The sequence below is a fragment of the Sander lucioperca genome, chromosome 19, assembly GCF_008315115.2.
Source record: "Sander lucioperca isolate FBNREF2018 chromosome 19, SLUC_FBN_1.2, whole genome shotgun sequence".
Lineage (NCBI taxonomy): Eukaryota > Metazoa > Chordata > Actinopteri > Perciformes > Percidae > Sander > Sander lucioperca.
In genome coordinates, this window is record NC_050191.1 from 16,440,171 (window position 1) to 16,457,899 (window position 17,729).

Below are 17,729 nucleotides of genomic sequence, written 5' to 3' on the forward strand. Positions count from 1 at the left end.
ATATTACTTTGTATTCGTTTTTAGTGTCAAGATTTTTTAGTGTTCTGATTCTGAAGGGAAACCTGATATACCCTTGTATGTGCCATTCAGTCCTATACATACATATTTTTGACTTACATTTAGAAGAGATGAAGTTACTGAGTTGATTTCCATTACATGTTTGAGTAAATCTGTGATCGTTTGCAGAAAATAACATCAAGGAGAGAGATCAATATTGTTAGTTTGCTCTGTGCAGGAGAACACCTGGTATTGATGTTAATTAATTTGGTCATCTGTAGACTGCAGGGTGCCAGAAATAGCTCCTCTCACTTTGCATCTCTTTTGGGTGTTTCCACCTAAATAACCCAGGGGACCAAGAACCTTTTGACGAACTCCGAGCTTTACCTGCGCTTTGACCGAAGGATACAACTACATTTAGCTCTTCTATATAGAAGTACAGTACAGTATAGAGAAACACCTCTGGGTGCCAAAAAAGTCCCTACTCCAGGGGTAGTGTTTTTCCAGTGCAGTAAGAATTATTGAGCAGAGTTCGCAAGGCTGAGAGTTGATGATTTGTCAAACACAGACTCAGTGGCTGCCACAAATCCTGTACAGCTTTATTCAAATTACAAGGCACAAGAATTTAAGTCTGTTTGTAATTGAGGAGGTAATTGAGGTGCTCCCAAGGCTGCAGTCTTTGACAGCTTTCCACATATTTTACAAATTGATCAGTTGTGAATGATATACATGGAAAGAAAGACATTTGGAAACCATCCAGAAAGAAGAACTTCGGCAGGGCATTTCGCAAGGCTTATCCCTGTAATGATATGAATCATGTCGTGTGGGCGTCGGTGTATGATAATTTCCTTGTCAAGAGAGACCTTTTGATGTGATACCTACCTGTGTCTGTCAGAAGTCTTTTTCCGTTTCCCTCCCGATCATCATGGCACTGTTCTCCCCAGTGACCACCAATCACAAAGGCTTCTGTAATGCGAGTGAAGAAGACAGAGAGCGGAGCAGAGTTCAGAGGGAATCAATGATAAAGCAGGACATTAGCTATTAATCATGGCAAATGGTAAACAGATATGATTTTTTGAGGAAAGCAGACTGAGACAGGCAAGGGGCAGGGCACAGGAAAATAAATTATTTATTATTATTTTATTATTATTTATTAATTATTGTTATCAAACATTTCCCTCTCTCTCTATTTTTTTTAAGGTTGTCCAAATTCTATAGCGCCTGCCTCATGCAATTTAAGAGGAGAAAGACCTTTTTGTAGCAGTATAATTTTGTTCCCCACTCCTTTTGTCAGCCTATCCTTTATGTAGAGCTGAAACCATTAGTTGGTTAATTGATTAGTCCATCAACAGAAAATTATTCAAGTTATTATGATAATCAAATAATTGTCATTTTTCAAGCAAAGATGACGAAACATTCTATGGCTCCAGCTTCTCAAATGTAAGAACTTGTTAGTCTTACATTATTGTAAAGGGACTGTTGGTTGAACAAAACATATAATTAAGTCACCTTGAACTGAACTTGAGCAAATTGTGATGGCAATTTGCCATCAATTTTTTGTCCAAACTATTAATTCATTTGAGAAACTAATTGGCTAAATGAGTCAGTGATGACATTAATAGTAAGTTGCAGCCCAACCTATGATTTGCAGTAAATATGCTGATGCTTTCAAATGGAACAGTCACATATTGTAAAATGTTAGTTCATTAACCGTTTTGTCTGTAAAATGTCTGAAAAATGCTTTTGTTTTTCCCAGCCAAAGTGTCTTCAAGTATCTTGTTTGTCCAACCAACAGATATTCGGTTAAATATGCATGACAAAGAAAAGCAGCAAATATTCACGACACATTTGTTCAAAATTTCTGCTTAAAAAGGATTGCAGTCATTATTTCGCTTCTCAAATGAAAGAAAACTACTTCGCAAGCGTGACAACCAAATTGTAACGAGATTTCTTGGTTTCTCTTGTCCATCTGCAGGGACGATGGGAAGGAGGGTCTGAAATTCTACACCAATCCGTCCTATTTCTTTGACCTGTGGAGAGAGAAGATGCTGCAGGACACAGAGGACAAGAGGAAGGAGAGGCGGAAACAGAAGGTATGTCTGAACAATCACAAGCACAGGATCCTGTCAGTGGACAGTTCAATTTACTTTCTCTTCATGCAACAATTCGAGACTGTGCTAGTTCTTTGGTTGCTGCAATAGATCGAGGTGTTTGTGATGAGCAGTGGGCTGTGAGCACACACGCACTAAGGTGAGCGAGTAGTTAGACATGAAGTGGGAGTGAACAAGAGGCTTCCTGTAGTCTCCACAGATACAGGTTGATGTGTTCTGCTTGAATTAACTGACAGGGTGATTCACTGATAGATTCACAGGCCTGGCTTCAGACCATGTAGCCTAATGCATTAATTAGCCACCACTAATCAATGAATCAACTCTTGCTACAGTCAACCCTCTTAGTTATTACTTGTGTGATCATTAAATCTAATTAATAGGAGCATCTGCTGTTCACTTGCCCCCGTACTGTGTGCCATCTCTCTGCCTCTACACATACATACAGACCCACGTAACTTCACGTGGAAGCTCTGTACACACAAATGCCATCAGATTTTTATGCACACAGAGACACAGAAATGTAGGGGCTCTTGCACACCCATAGAAAGCCCCTCTCCCAAATCAAATGCAGAGCTGTGACAACCCCCACCCCCCTTTACTCAAAATAGAGGGGTTTCCTACTCTCAGCACCAGGAGCTCTAATCAGCACCAGCTTGCATTTCCCTGCTTGGGAAGCAGGGCGTGCTCCATATTTTGCCTCCTCACAGTCAATCACAGCTTATTACAGTAATTTCAATGAGGAATAAAGAGAGTTATTTTCCACTGAGGGATCGTGTGAATGACGAGGATATATTTAGTTGGTTATAAGGTTTTTAATGATTGTGGCAGTGGGCGCAGAGAGGACAGAGGGCGAGTTTAGCCAATAATTAGTTGGTAAAATGACGGATATTTATTTGCGGTTTTCTGGTTTAGCATTCATCGTCTTTATGATAGTGTAATAAAACATGTATGGATGTTTTTTAAGTGAAAGCTCATTTGCAACAGCAGACAGACCTTATTTGCTTCAGAGGGTAAGGTTGATATGACTGCTTGTAGCTCATTCCAATGATTTCATTCTAATTAAAGCCCCGGGTGGGCTCAGTTTGTAAAGCCATGTTCATTTCCCCTCTTCACCACACTGGCAGTTAGACAGACCTCATGGTAAGGCCTAGAGGACATTCACAGGGAGAGCCGGATGGATTAAAGGAATTATGCACACAGATCTGTTGGTTTGCATTACCATTGTGGAATTGTGTGTGTGTGTGTGTGTGTGTGTGTGTGTGTATGTGTGTGTAAAGCATGCAGAATCAGCCATTGAAAGGACACACACACACACACACACACACACACACACACACACTCACTCACTCACTCACTCACTCACTCACTCACTCACTCACATTGGTAAAATGTAATGTATGAATCATTGATAGATTTACATGTCATCACTTAGCTCATTGAGTGGTTCTGCAACATCATCTCATTGTGCCTCTCAGTCACGATGTTTATAAAGTGTGTGTGTGTGTGTGTGTGTGTGTGTGTGTGTGTGTGTGTGTGTGTGTGTATAGACTCTTTGTACTCCACCTTAGTATTTCACCAGAGGATTACAGATATTAAATAATTTTTGCTTCTAAACTTTATAATGCCAGTTTTACCATTGTTAACTCACACATAGGCATGGAAATGCACAGACAAATGCTTAAACAGATCTAAATCGACTATGATCCACCATGCAGCTGCAGTGTCGAGGACCTGACGGACTGTGCCACCTGTCAGTCAGCGTGACGCTATCTGAGATTGGCTGCCAACATATTTTGTTCCGTGACAGACAATGTTCCAGTTCTGCCTCACTTTCCCTCTCCTCCATCTGTCTCCACTTTTACTCTTTCTCTCCAGCTCATCTTACTTTTTTCTTTGCAACTTTATATTATTAGCTACGGCAGGGCATAAGGCAATTCAAATAAGAACATATTTAGATATCAACATATATCCTGATATGGCATATGTATGTAAAGTCACAAGCACAACAATAAAATTGGTATCTAACAATAATCTGGAATTCTCACCAAGCCTTGTTATCGAGGATTTTTAAACATTCACAACTTGTGATTATAAACTGTATACTGCATGTTGGACATAATGAATGGCAGTAAATTACAAATCTTCTCCAACCCCCTATCTTCTCTCAGGTCCTAGATCACATTTAAAAAAGTTTTTCAAAAAAATTAAAAAAGGATAGAAAAATAAAAAAGAAATAAACAAAACAATGTAGATGAACATACATGGCATTTATGATTTATAATGTGAAAGATCAATAATCAAAAGATAATAAAGAGTTCTTGACATGTTTGATACATTTAGATCATGATTATGTTTTAAGCAAACTCTTTAAATCTTGATACAGCGGTCCTTGAGGTTTGGATGCCTTCCAGCAAGGAGCAAAAGTAATTGATTTTCTCTGGTGTATGGGGAAAGACAGGTCATGGGTTCAGGTCAAAGTTTCTTCTTACACTTGAGAGAAAAGACAACAAATCAAATATTTTGTGTGTATAGATGTGTAATACCTCTTTTCTTCACTTAAAACCAGTCCTGTTCCCAAGCAACCTTTCCTCAAGTGTCAGTGCTCTGGATTGTATCATACATCACAACAGAAAATAGATCTCTCTTATGAGAATTAAAATGCTTTATCCTCTACTTCATCTTATTCAGTCATCAGCCATTTTCTTACTGAGTCACAGCACTAATAATAGTTGGTCTAAAACCACATTACTACGCTACACACAGGCACACAAAGATTAGCATCCAGTGATAAATGGAAAGCACAGGGCAGAGAGAAGGGAAAGAAGCCTACAGTGTCTTAATCTCATTAGCTCCTGTGTTAGCCTCACCCTCAGTGGATTAGCAGTAGAGTTGACTATGTGCTGAGACAGAGAGTGTGAGAGGAAAGTCCCAGGGACTGAGGAGAAAAGAGAAGAAACCATTGCTGCCTCTCTTTGAGATCAATGTTTGAGTCCAAACTACATCAAGGTTTGTCTCTAGCGACTGGATCCCCTGTGGAGAAGCCCCTTTGGCTCTGCCTCTCCTACTCCTGTGTTATTATAGCACTCACAGGCACCTGGAAACGCCTTATAATCATTATGGAATATATTGACATTAAAATGAAGCGTTTTGTCTTTCTATGTCGTACACTCATCCAGAAGTACGGGTGGGAAAAATAATTTATTCTTAGATGCATCGCAATTCTCTCTAGAACGATGATTTTTATTTAAAAGTTACTGTCTCCAGACATGTACAAATCAGAAAACAGAGTGACTGAAAGAGGCTGGGATAATGGGCAACAACTTAGAGTTTAGGCAAGAGTGCAGAAAAAAAAACACACAAAAATGGCCAAAAGAAAAAATTAAATAAAATTTTGTATATATACACATGATCTAATAAGACATACATAAAATAATTAGGCAAAACACATATAGGCTGTTTATCTACTTCATCACATTACATCTGACCACCTCATGTTTCATGTTCTAAGAAGCCAATTATCCACCTTTAAACATGACTGAGCCTCTGACATGGAAGATTACTGTGAGCCATAATAAGTCATATGTCAAAATCTAAGCTTTGTCTAGGAAGTGATTAGCAAACTCTGAGTAGCAAACTCAGATTTATATGTATATTTTTTTAAATCACGCATGGAAATGTACATACAAAAATTGTTGCATTGAGGTGCATCGATAATCGGTTTAGAATCAAATCGTTGGTCTCTGAATCAGAATCGAATCGTGAGGTGCCAAGAGATTCCCACCCCTATCCAGAAGTAGTATATATTCTGGATGTGTTCCTGTAAAAAAAAAAAAACTGCGCGTCCATTATTGAACGTTAATGAGATAGCTTGATTAATTGACGAGCCACATATTTTTCCCCCACATTTTCACAGGTGACTGACCCCAATTTAAATTCGAAAGTCAAAGTACCAAATGACTACAAGGTGTTAAATTTGCAATGCCAATATCTGATGTTAAGTATAAACCAGACAATTACAAAACCAGAATTTCTGTTTACATAATTATTTGATAATGACCACTCAGAAAATAAATGTGTATACTCACCCGAGTCATGCAAGATGTCCTTCTGCACGCTTGTATGGAAGTTTCAAAAAGGTGCATCAGAAAAGTCTTCACTATCAGGGTACATGATTAGGGGAGTGGATGCTACATATTGTTCTTTGCTCGTAAGTAGAACCTTTTATTGACAAAGAAGTGCTTCGATCTCACAAGGATAAAAGTCTGACTTGAGGAATGTGTCAGCTAGTAGCAATCTTTAAGGAGAATATGGTGGGCTGTGCTTTATAACAATGTGCCTGGCAAGAGCATCAATGATTTCTAATGTAAATATCATGACAAGAAATCCCAATAAAAACATTTGCCTACACTTTGTTTCATCCTTATTCCAAACATGTATACAGTAACACACATACACATTTCAAATGTTAAGTTGCCCAACCACTCCTCAGCAAAATCACACAATTGGAGCTGCATGTGCAGATTGTTTATTGCTCAGACACCACATGCAAATAAATAGAGAAATTGATTGACCTTTCATCGTGATGCCCTGGCAACTGTGGCCTAAACTTTCATTAGTGAAACACAGCGCACTGAGCATATCTTTAAAGTTAAAAGTCATGTTTACAAATATCATATCTTCCTCCAACAGAATATGCATATTAATTATTTCAGCCAACTCCAGTTCGACCTATTACAATTACAGATAAGCATGTGGCAGGCAGCCCAAATGAGAGAGGCTCTCATTTTTTTTTTTGCTTTAACAACACACATGAGCATTGAGAAATATTCTTAACGTAATTAAGATTATATGCACAACACCTCATTAAAGCAGCAATTTGCATGTAAGCAAAGAAATGTATTCACTAAATTAACTTTTGGTATGTTCTCCTACATTGATCAGGCTGCAGAAAAATGACAGCAACAGTTCTGAGCAAGATCACACAAAGTTTAAATCATGCGGGGCTCATGCCTGTGTAGCTCACCTGGTAGAGCATGCGCCCCATGTACAGAGGCTCAGTCTTTGCCGTAGCGGCCGCAGGTTCGATTCCAACCTGCAGCCCTTTGCTGCATGTCATTCCCCTTCTCTCTCCCCTTTCCTGACTTCAGTTGTCCCGTCTAATAAATGCCCAAAACATCATCTTTAAAAAAAAAAAAAATAAATATATATATATATATATATATATATATATATATATATATACACACACACAAAGTTTAAATAAAGCACAGTCGATGGGAGGGCATGCTCAGTCATGCGTACATGCTAAAGGGCCTGCACCACTTGGATGCTTTGCTCCAAGGAACAGATATGAAAAAGCGGTGACTCCAAACTGGATCGCTGTCAAACTAGATGTAGATGGTGCAATGTGCCAGAAAGATGGTTTCTTATGAGCTATGAAAGTGGACAGGATGCTGTGTTAGTAAACTTTACGACAGGAGCTTTTCAGCCAGTGTGCTTTTAGCATACCTACTGTAATTGTCTCGTTGTTGCAAGCTAGCGCAACAAGTTTTTGTTAGCTTGTCATTGCAGGTACAAGAGCAGCTAATGAAAGTCAGGCATTAGATCAAGTTTGCCATTGCATTTGCAGTATTGCTCCCATTTCTACTAAAAGACTGACTTACATTAAAATAATAATGTGTGTGTGTGTGCTTTTACCAGTTCAAACTTAGTACCATACATGTTAATTAAAACAACTTTAACACTCAAAGTATGTGATAATGTCAGCTATTTTTAGCTACATGAAGACAGCTGAACATGCGTGCCTACCGAATTGTCATTTTAAAAAAAAGTTGTAAAAATACTACTTTAGGATCCCTCTTCCTCTGTCTTGTCTTAACTTTTGCTTCACGTTCTCTTTTCTGAAACCTGGTCTAACTCTGTGCAGCTGGAAATGCCTTATCTTGTGTGTCCCAATGGCCTTATAAGAGTCCTCTGTGAAACCCCTCCTCCCTTCCTCACTCCCCCAGAGGTAAGAGCTTCTCGCTTCTCCCCCCTCCGCCAGCATCTGCTCCCCGCGCGGTTTCCTGCAGCCCTCCCTCACTCTCCCCCCTCTATCCACTCTCCCTCTGGTTTGCTGTGGACAAGAGAGGTCCCCGCCTCCACCCTAACAACTAACAAGCCTCTAGTATTTACCTGCCCGGACTGCATCCCAGTTCTGCTCTAGTAATAGGAGACACAGAGTCTTATCAGTAATCCTCCAAAAAGGGGACATTGTTGGACTTAATTTGAACGCTGCATTACTGTACATACAATTCCAACTGAAGGTAATCTGGTTGGCACCAGAGAGTGCCATACATGCAGACAGTAGTGGCCAATACACTTTGCAAACTGTAAGTCCATGGAATCAACCATCATTTAAGTTTGCAAAAAATATAAAAATAAGCAAAGCTCAGTTGCTTTGAATTGCATTGCTGTTTATGGCTAGAAAATTGAACAATGTCCTGTTTGTTTGTTTAATTATTTAAAAATTCATTCATTCATTTATTTATGTACGTCTAGTCTCAGCCAAATCTGAAATAAAATGGTAGATCATTTTTAAAATTCCAAATAAACACCTGTCTGCATGTCAGTTTAAAATTAGTATCTATGAAGTAGGTACTGCAGATACGGTGAAAATAAGGAATTTGGGACACAGCCATGGAGTAGACATTTCACTAACAGCAAGACAACTCGGTCATACGCTAGGTGATCGTGGAATTAACTGCACATTTCTTTGGAAAGAGAGCACTCTTTAGATGACTTGTTTGCCCTGCCGGTATGGGTCAGTGGTCAAACTAACTTCCTCTTTGTTAGAGATATAAAATCATAATAGCTGCAGATGCATATTTGCAGTTTTTAATTGTACAATGATTATTTTATTACATTCATCAGTAAAATCAGTAGCCTCAGATAACTACTGTACACCCCAAATCCAATAGATCAACAGCAGCAGAAATGTGTGTATTGTGTGAGGGGTTTGTGTTATTGTCAGCAGCAGGGTGGTCCAGTTGCCGTGTGCCTCTGCGGGCCTCCCTGTGGGGGTTATTTACCCAGTTACATAGCCACAGTTCTGCTGACTCTGTCACGTTGAACATTCACACAAACATACAGAGACACACACAGGTACACACCAAAAGATGCACATACGAGCGAGTATGAATTTGTGCACAGACAGAACACATTCTGCACATAACATAAATCTATAACTGGTGTATTACACACACTCGCAGTGCTTACACAGCGACACTTTCTCTGCCAGTGGCGGTCCATTCAGATGAAGGATGACGACCTAGCGGAGCCGCACAGCCCACTGAAATTAGCCACATTTATAACGGCTGTGACAAACACGTGCATGGACACGCAGAGAGGCACTGTTTCTCATTTTCTCTCATCTACAAATGCAGAGTACCCTCCCTCCCTCCTTTGTTTACTCCGTTGTTGTCACATTCACGTTGCTGCATTAAACCCGTCTCTCTGTGATGCTCTCTGTTGGACAGATGGTTGTCTGGTTGCATTATGTGTTATGCGTTTTCTTGCCCTTTTATCTGTCTACCAGCTCTCCTTCCTGCCATTCCTCATTGTAACATCAATAAAACCAAAACCCCATAATAATAGTCTATAAAGTAGTATTGCACTATGTTTACTTATTTTTTGTGTGCAAATGTGCTCTGTAATGCTTTTTTAAATACTGGCAAGACATGGGAACTGCAAACCTTTCAAGAAGTAAGAGGTTAGTCATACTAAAACTAATCTTCCAGAAATTGCAGATATTCTGAGGCTCTGCACAGTTTGGAAAATGGCAGAGGACAATAAGTTAAAGTATTTGACCTTCTGATGCAGCTCCTTCTGCCTCAGCAGACAGTGTTGTCAGGGTGCATTGCTATTTCATGTTTGGAATAAATGATATTCAGTTTGTCAGCCCAGATATATAAATGTGCTGGAGCAGAGTAGGAGGCGGCCGTGTGTGTGTGTGTGTGTGTGTGTGTGTGTGTGTGTGTGTGTGTGTGTGTGTGTGTGTGTGTGTGTGTGTGTGTGTGTGAGCACAGAGGCTTCCCCTCGCCAAATACCTCATCAGGGGTAATGGGCCATGATGATCAGAACCTAATGAATGTGCATTACCATTAGGATTTATTCCCACACCCGCTCTCAAGGCCTGGCCACAGCAGTGGATGGGCAAAATCAACATCATTTAGCCAAAGCAGAGAAGATGCTATCCACAACCCACGTTGTGTTGAATCAGCCAGCATGTTTCATTTCAAGACACACACCACACACACACACACACACACACACACACACACAAGCAGGGTACACCACCCTGCAGGTTCTAAATGACATAAAAGAAATTGATTGGTTTTAATGCAGAGTCCCAGGAATTATGTTTCAGAGGCATTTTTTAACTTGCCTTAATACATTTCTTGGGCAAAAAAATACACCACCACATACATACAAACAACCTGTATTGTGTTTCTGCTATTAAAAATAGGATTGTAATTATTGTTTGATTCCTCAGAAGTTAGAAAGCCAACTGGGAATCTTTTATATGTTTGTGTAAAGGCAGTTTGTAGAATGTGAACTGTACTATAGCTTGCTTAATACCTGATTTTATAATGACCTACACTTAAAGGATAAATATGGCAATATTCTGTATTTTTCTTATTGTCAACAAATCCCATGAAAAGACTAAAACCAACAATATATTGATTCTACTGACAAGTAGTGTCTGTGTACCCAAAGAATGATGTATCTTATTCCGCTGTGCCATAGAGCTCCATTGTTGAGACACGATGCACATGCTCCTTCATTACAATGAGCATGGGCTCTGTAGTTTTATTTCAAAATAATCCCACATATACCTAAAAATATTCCCCAACAAAGGCACTACTTCTGTTTGCTGAAATCTACAGTGCCCAGCTGTTGTGTTTAGCCCTTTTTAAAAAATGAAACTATAAATTTGTAACCTGTTTTTTAGATTTATATATCTTTAGTATAAAAACCAGGGGGCCTGAGGCTGAGTGCCGCAGGCAGACTATGGAAGTCAGAAAGAATTGCTCACACATTGCTGGTTTTTGTCTTTTCATGGGATTTGTTGACAGTAACAGAGATATAGAATAACACTTAAAAATATTTTAGAAAATGTGTTTTAATTGAATTGTGTGTCATGATTGCATATTATTTTCCAATATGAATGCAAGTGGCTCAGGATTACTAAACTGATTCATTCACATCAGTATTTAGTTGTTGTGCTTTAACCTGTTTTGTATTATTTTGAGTTGACTTGAGCGTGCGTGTGTGTTTGTTTTGCATGTCATTGTTCAGTTGAGCTGTTGTAGGTTTCAAAGTTTTTTTTCCCACATGTTAAAACACACCTTTGTAGTATATCCTCCCATTCCAGTGATATCTCTCTCTTTCTACCTGTGTGTGTGTGTGTGTGTGTGTGTGTGTGTGTGTGTGTGTGTGTGTGTGTGCGTGTTTGCGTCCTACCTGCATTGTGACGTCCCCCGAGCTGTGCCATGTGTTGTCATTTTCTGTTTAACAGCACTTTTCTTTTCCCCTCTTTCCCTTTTGTCCCGCCTTCTCTCACCACCCGCTCTGTTTTTGTCCCTGTTGACTGTGTGCAGCGGTGTTGTGCTCAATCCTGTGCTGTGTTGATTTTTTTTAACCCCCCTCCCCTCACCCCCGGTGCTTCTCTTGTGGTTTTTGTTTTTGTTCTTATAGTTGCAGGACCCCCGCATGTATGATCAGGTCTATAGGTACTTAGACCTTCCAGGGCAGGTATGTGAAAATACAGTGATTTAAAATTCAAAACTATGTGTGTGATTCCCGCAGCTCGCTGCTCAGTTTCTTTACAACCGTGTGTGTGTTGAGTCTGTCATGCTGAAGTCTGGGTGGCAGGGAGTGCTGTTTGTTGAAAGACCTGAGTAAATATGTAAAAACATTTTCAAATTGTCACTCCGTTACAACTTTCTCAGTTACATGCTTCAGTAATATATACTTTGATTTGGTCCAAGTTGGTCAATGAGCACTCCCTGTTCCCAAGCTTGTACGACAGTATTTCTTTAAACGATTTGTGTCTTCAGAGAGCTAATTCAGTACACTGCCTATTTGAAAAGTCTTCATCGCCCATAGATTAAGAGGAATAGAAGTATGAACGAATAGAAGTGTAAAATGAAGGGGAATTGTTTAAGAGGGAGGCGTTGGTATATGTATATTTATGTGGCACATGTGTACAGTTAAAAAAAAATGAGGGTGTAGCAGCATTTAGCATCAGTAAATAGTGTAAATCCAGAGGGGGGGGGGGCAACATAGATCCATATTTAAAAGGTGTGTGTGTGGACTGTCATAAAATGCTTCTTTTACTCAGGTTTCTCTTTTTACTTTTAATTTGTCACCTATGCCTGTTCTTATAGTGTGTAACAGGCAGTCACTGTTTGTCACAAATAACATGTATTTAACAGCTAATCTGTTATCTTTTCTCTCTCCCTCTTGTCTCCTTTTCTTTTTCTCCAACCACAAACCATCTCTTGTGGATTCGTCCTCCATTTGATTCTCCCACATCTCCTCACCTGCCTCTTCCCTCTAACCCTTTTCTTCCCACACCATCTTCACCATCATCCCATTCTGACCCCCACCAATCACCCTGCTTACCGAAGATGAAGGCGATAGACCGTCTTCCGGAGCCGGAGAAGATACCGCGGGCGCCTCACGATCGTAAGAAGGAGTGGCAGAAACTGGCACTGGGCGCAGAGCTCGCCCAAGACATACCTGACGACAAACACAGAGAGCCCAACGGATCTGCAGGTTACCACGACAACAGGTATGTAAAGGTGGCTTCACTCATCTCAGAGTTGGAAAATTGGTTGTAACTAGACCAAAATTCTCAGAGACCAACCTTTAGATCTACCTTTAGGCATACAATTACAATTTCTTCATCTATGAAAGTCAGTGCTACATAGCCTGTTAGGGGTTACCAGCAAGTGTCAAATGATGGGACTAACAAGCTGGTAACCATGGATATACAGAATGTATGACTTCTAGTTTAAAATATCAATGAGCTTCAAAAATACTGATTGGATACTTCTTTGTCAGCAGGATATAATAAATTGTGACCACTCCACAGAGAACGAGTTCTTGCAATGTACACTTCATCATCACATTGTAATCACGTTTATTGTGCCTCAAAGCTCCAATGCCACTCATATTCAGTAACTTCGCTGCCAGTCAGAAAAGATTTTATGCAAATTAGTGGTTTTCTTTGATTTGTCAGTGCCATGAATAGCTGACAATGACAGTCTTTTCTCCAAGTATTGATAAGGAAGTAAACGGCAGTGTCAGCACATATAGATGGTTGTGAATAAATGCTCCTTAATGTTATGAGCAAATAGCCACAAAGTCTGTGATGGACAGACTCGCCTGGACAATGAGAGCAGCCCAGCAATACTTAGGAAGCATCGTTCAAATTGGTTTTGAAGCTGAGGCACGTTTACATTTTTGCTCAAAAATAAAAAATATATAAAACTGGTGCCAGATACAGAAAGAAGCAGATGAACTGTAATTGTCTACGAGTAACTTAATCCATTGTAGAAGAATAGATTTGTTTGCCTTGATCTGAGCCAAAGTGGAGCGTGATACAGCCTTATATGATGCTACTTTCTGTATTTCATTTAATTTTTCCTGTGTTAAATTTCTACATCAGATGCTGGGTCCACAGACTCACTGAGAAACATCATGTCATCTCTATTTTTTTTTATAATTGTTCAAAGTGTAAATGTTGATCTCATTTATCCTCAAAAAATAACTTCAACAAGCTTGTTTCTTAATTACCTCCGACCTTGAACTCTGCTTCATAAATACAGCATTGATCATGAAAAGATGTTTTTTTTTTTTTTTTTCTTATTTACATTTTTTTGATTGGGAGTAAGTAGACTGTTGTACCCTGCATGCGCCACATTAACCTTTACACCACCTCTGTGTAATGGCTTGGAACATTTACATCCAATCGATTCTAATAGTTTCCAACCTGGGGGTAAATCATCTTCGTCCTGTAAGATGATTTACAGGATAAGAAAAAGCAAAAGCTCTGCTACACAAAATCATATACTGTACATTTTTTTAATCACTTTTCTCGCATCTTTACTTTTTTCTCGTGAAATGGATATTCTACCTCCTAGATCGGGATTGTAGGGAACCATGGGGTAACAATAATTAAGTTCCTACTCACCACAAGTGTTGTGTTTAGCTGACTAATTCGAAGTTCTGACAGAAAAAACAAATGGTGATGAGAATACAATTGAATATGACAAGAGCCACTAAATAAAAACACAAATCAGCGAGGGAAATTCAAAGGGGAACCAAACAAATGTGAGTTAAGGACAACATATCTCTCTGCTCAGGGCTCCCTTGTACATGGAACAAATGGACGGGCCCTTCTCGCTGGCGGCACTGCCCTACACCCAGATGAACGAGCTGCTGAACCGTACCGGGGACAGAATGTATTCGCGGCCCCACGACCCTCCACCGCCTCCACCTCTCATGCACCCACTGGGAGAGATCAAGCCACCCTCTGTGATCAGGTGGGACAGGAGACAACACATAACCTCAGTTTTATGTCCCCTCGGAAACCTCTAATAATGCGTTTTTATGGTTTTGCATAGCAATAGCAAAAGAAGTAATTAGGTGCTCACCAGGAAGTTGTAGTTCCAATTTCCAACTTACCTGACTGAAAAAGTGAATCATGCTCATCTGTTGCCCCATGCAGATGCAAGTGTGAGGAATCATTTGTAAATACTATTTCACCTTGTGACCGATTCACAAGCGCACACACATATACAGTTACAATCCCATCCCCTCTGTTTGGTTTTATCTCATTTTTTTCCTGTTATGGATCAGTTGGTGGTACTAAGTGGTCTTCCATTACTTTTCTTTTTCATTTGGACGAGGATTCTTTTTTGCTCCGTTGGAGCTCAGCAGAAAAACACAGAGGCGAAGGGGTGGACGGATAGATGAAGGTTTTGTGGACCGAAGCTGAAGAAAAAAGGAAAAGACTTTGAGATGGGCAGGATCAATAGTGTTAAGGTCACTGAGTGTATTTCAGGTTGTTTTTCTGCTGCGCACTTTTGCTGCATATGTCACTGTTTGAAAGGATGGAGAGATCAGAGGGAATGGTAAACGCTGTGGCTGCAGCACCAGAGAAATATCTCATTGATTTTTTGCAGAAGTCCTTGCAGCTATCTTCTCTTTTTTACTCACAAACTCATCTTGTTTTTATTTACTTCTACTTCTTTTTCTGACCTTTGGGTTTGGGGTCTTGCTGTTTCTTCCTTTTATAAGTTATTACCATCCTCTTCAATATCTAATTTTCTCACTTTACCCCCTCCCCACGTTTGATGTAGTTTAACACTTTATTTCCTTCGCCCCTCTCTTTTAATTTGAAAATTGATTGTGATCATGTCGGTTTTTGTTTTGCGATGTCCTGTAGTAGCTTGATCCACTCACAGAGCTTCAGCAGAAGTTAATGGCCAATATTGATAACTTACTGTCTTGGTCTTGGTCTGTGCTTTCAACACTCCTCTCTGACATGCAGTGTCCTTTACGCTCTAATTCAGCATACTGACATTCAGGTAGACATTATTTGTTGAAAAGTATGATTACTTACCCCAGTGTTAGTCTTTGAAAACACTAGTGCAGTGCCCGTTGAAAATGGGCCTGTTTGGAACGGGCCGATTGCTTGGCTTCTTCAAAACCAAATTGTACCCCAAAATTACTTACAGAAGGACCCCAAACCACTTCATATGCAACTCCACTGTGTAGCCTGCTACTGACTTACTGATTCACCTGACCAAGAATGTTGCAGATTCAGAATGTAATCAAAAAATATCACAATGACAATGTGGAGTAATCAGACATTAGCCTCATGGCAGTGTGCTACCCACCTGGCCCGTTATGAGAGCTAATAGCACATATCTGCGCTCAACAACCACCAGAACCGGGGGGGAGAGAGGGAGAGAGGGAGAGAGAGAGAGAGAGAGAGATTGTGATATAGAGAGGGAGAGAGGGAGAGAGAGATTGTGATTGTGATATAGAGAGAGAGAGAGAGATTGTGATTGTGATAGAGAGAGAGAGAGAGAGATTGTGATTGTGAGATAGAGAGAGAGAGAGAGAGATTGTGATTGTGAGATAGAGAGAGAGAGAGAGATTGTGATTGTGAGATAGAGAGAGAGAGAGAGATTTTCGGCGACGGTAATGTTATTAGTGTGGTAAGTTAGCAGTAGACTTAATTGACCCGACCCAGGGTGAGTCTGATGAAAAGTGCTGTGTCTGTCCGGTTCAGCTCTGAGATTTTCTTGCATTGCACAGAGCTGTGAAGGAATAATCTCTGAGATTACTGCCTCTGTTTAGAAGTGGTGAATGTAGGCTACAGCTCACAGCAACTTAATACTATACTGTATATTGTTGGCAAATGGCTTTTTATTGAGTTTCCTCTTAGCGAAATATAGACACTGAAAAGCGCAGGGCCTTTTTCTCGCCAACCTTATTCCACCCAACAGTCGCGATGTTCCTTTCAGCTATCCGCTCGTGCTCCAGGAAAGTGTTGTAAAGCGTTCTGCATGTGGTGTCTGCGTGTGACGTGCAGGTTACCTTCCCACCAACCACGCCACCAAACACCGACACACACACATGCATACATACATACAGATACGTCTCGCTTTATTAGATAGATGAAGCAGCTGAGCCTGATGTACTGCTGCACATTGTTCCACTGAAAAAAAATATCATCTGCTTTATGAACTTATGTGGCTATTCATTTTAGATTTTTGTTGAACAAGATGGAGCAAATCAAACTTGGATCTCCATATGCACTACTTAACATTGATTTAAACGTTTTCTCTCACTTTTAAGCACTCTAATTTCCCATCATGACCTCTTTTTCTCTCTCTCTCTCTCTCTCTCTCTCTCTAGTTCCAGTTCAGGTTTTTCCGACAGCAGACCTCAGTCTCCAGCACGGACAGCAGGCCTTAACTCCAACACTCCTCCTCCACCGCCTCCCCCTCTTCCCCCTCCGCCTCCCCCGTTACCCTCCACAGGCCTGCGGGGCACTCCTCCTCCTCCCATTCCTCCTCTACCAGTCCAGCAGCAGCCCCCGGCCATCCCGCCTCCACCTGCTCCTCTCCAGATCGCCCCAGGGGTGCTCCATCCGGCCCCTCCACCCGTGGCACCTCCCCTCCACTGCTCCCCCGCCCGTCTCCAGCAGGTCCTGGACAGGGGCCCACCCATGGGCACTGGGACCCTGTCGGACGGCAGCATCCTGCCTCCTCCCCCGCCGCCTCCTCCTCTGCCCCTCCCAGGAGCGCGGAGCTCCTCGCCATGTCTGTCAGGCCCGCCACCTGTGCCGGCCTTCCCCTCAGCAGGAGCCATGGCCTCCTCGCTGCCCCACAGCCTTCACGATATGGGGAGCAAGAGGCACCATCCAGCCAATCTGCCACCAATCAGCGATGCACGCAGTGTCCTGTTGGAAGCTATCAGAAAAGGTGGGTCGTGTTTTACCAGAAAGTTTAATTCCTTGTATGCTTTTCAGATGAAGAAATACATCAGATCTATAAA

General features: G+C 40.8%; 1 protein-coding gene across 8 annotated transcripts in view; it reads left to right on the top strand.

Moving 5' to 3' along the window:
- Positions 1-17,729, top strand: part of wasf1 (WASP family member 1) — a 58,931-nt gene that overhangs the window by 39,154 nt on the left and 2,048 nt on the right. For 3 of the 8 annotated variants that reach the window (XM_031321992.2, XM_031321993.2, XM_031321994.2), the window contains 6 exons: positions 1,973-2,090; positions 8,035-8,118; positions 11,847-11,903; positions 12,782-12,945; positions 14,522-14,701; positions 17,088-17,656. In XM_031321992.2, coding sequence (XP_031177852.1) covers positions 1,973-2,090; positions 8,035-8,118; positions 11,847-11,903; positions 12,782-12,945; positions 14,522-14,701; positions 17,088-17,656 — 1,172 coding nt within the window. The remainder of the gene's footprint in view (positions 1-1,972; positions 2,091-8,034; positions 8,119-11,846; positions 11,904-12,781; positions 12,946-14,521; positions 14,702-17,087; positions 17,657-17,729) is intronic. The other 5 variants (XM_031321997.2, XM_031321995.2, XM_035995129.1 and 2 more) reach the window with 5 other exon arrangements.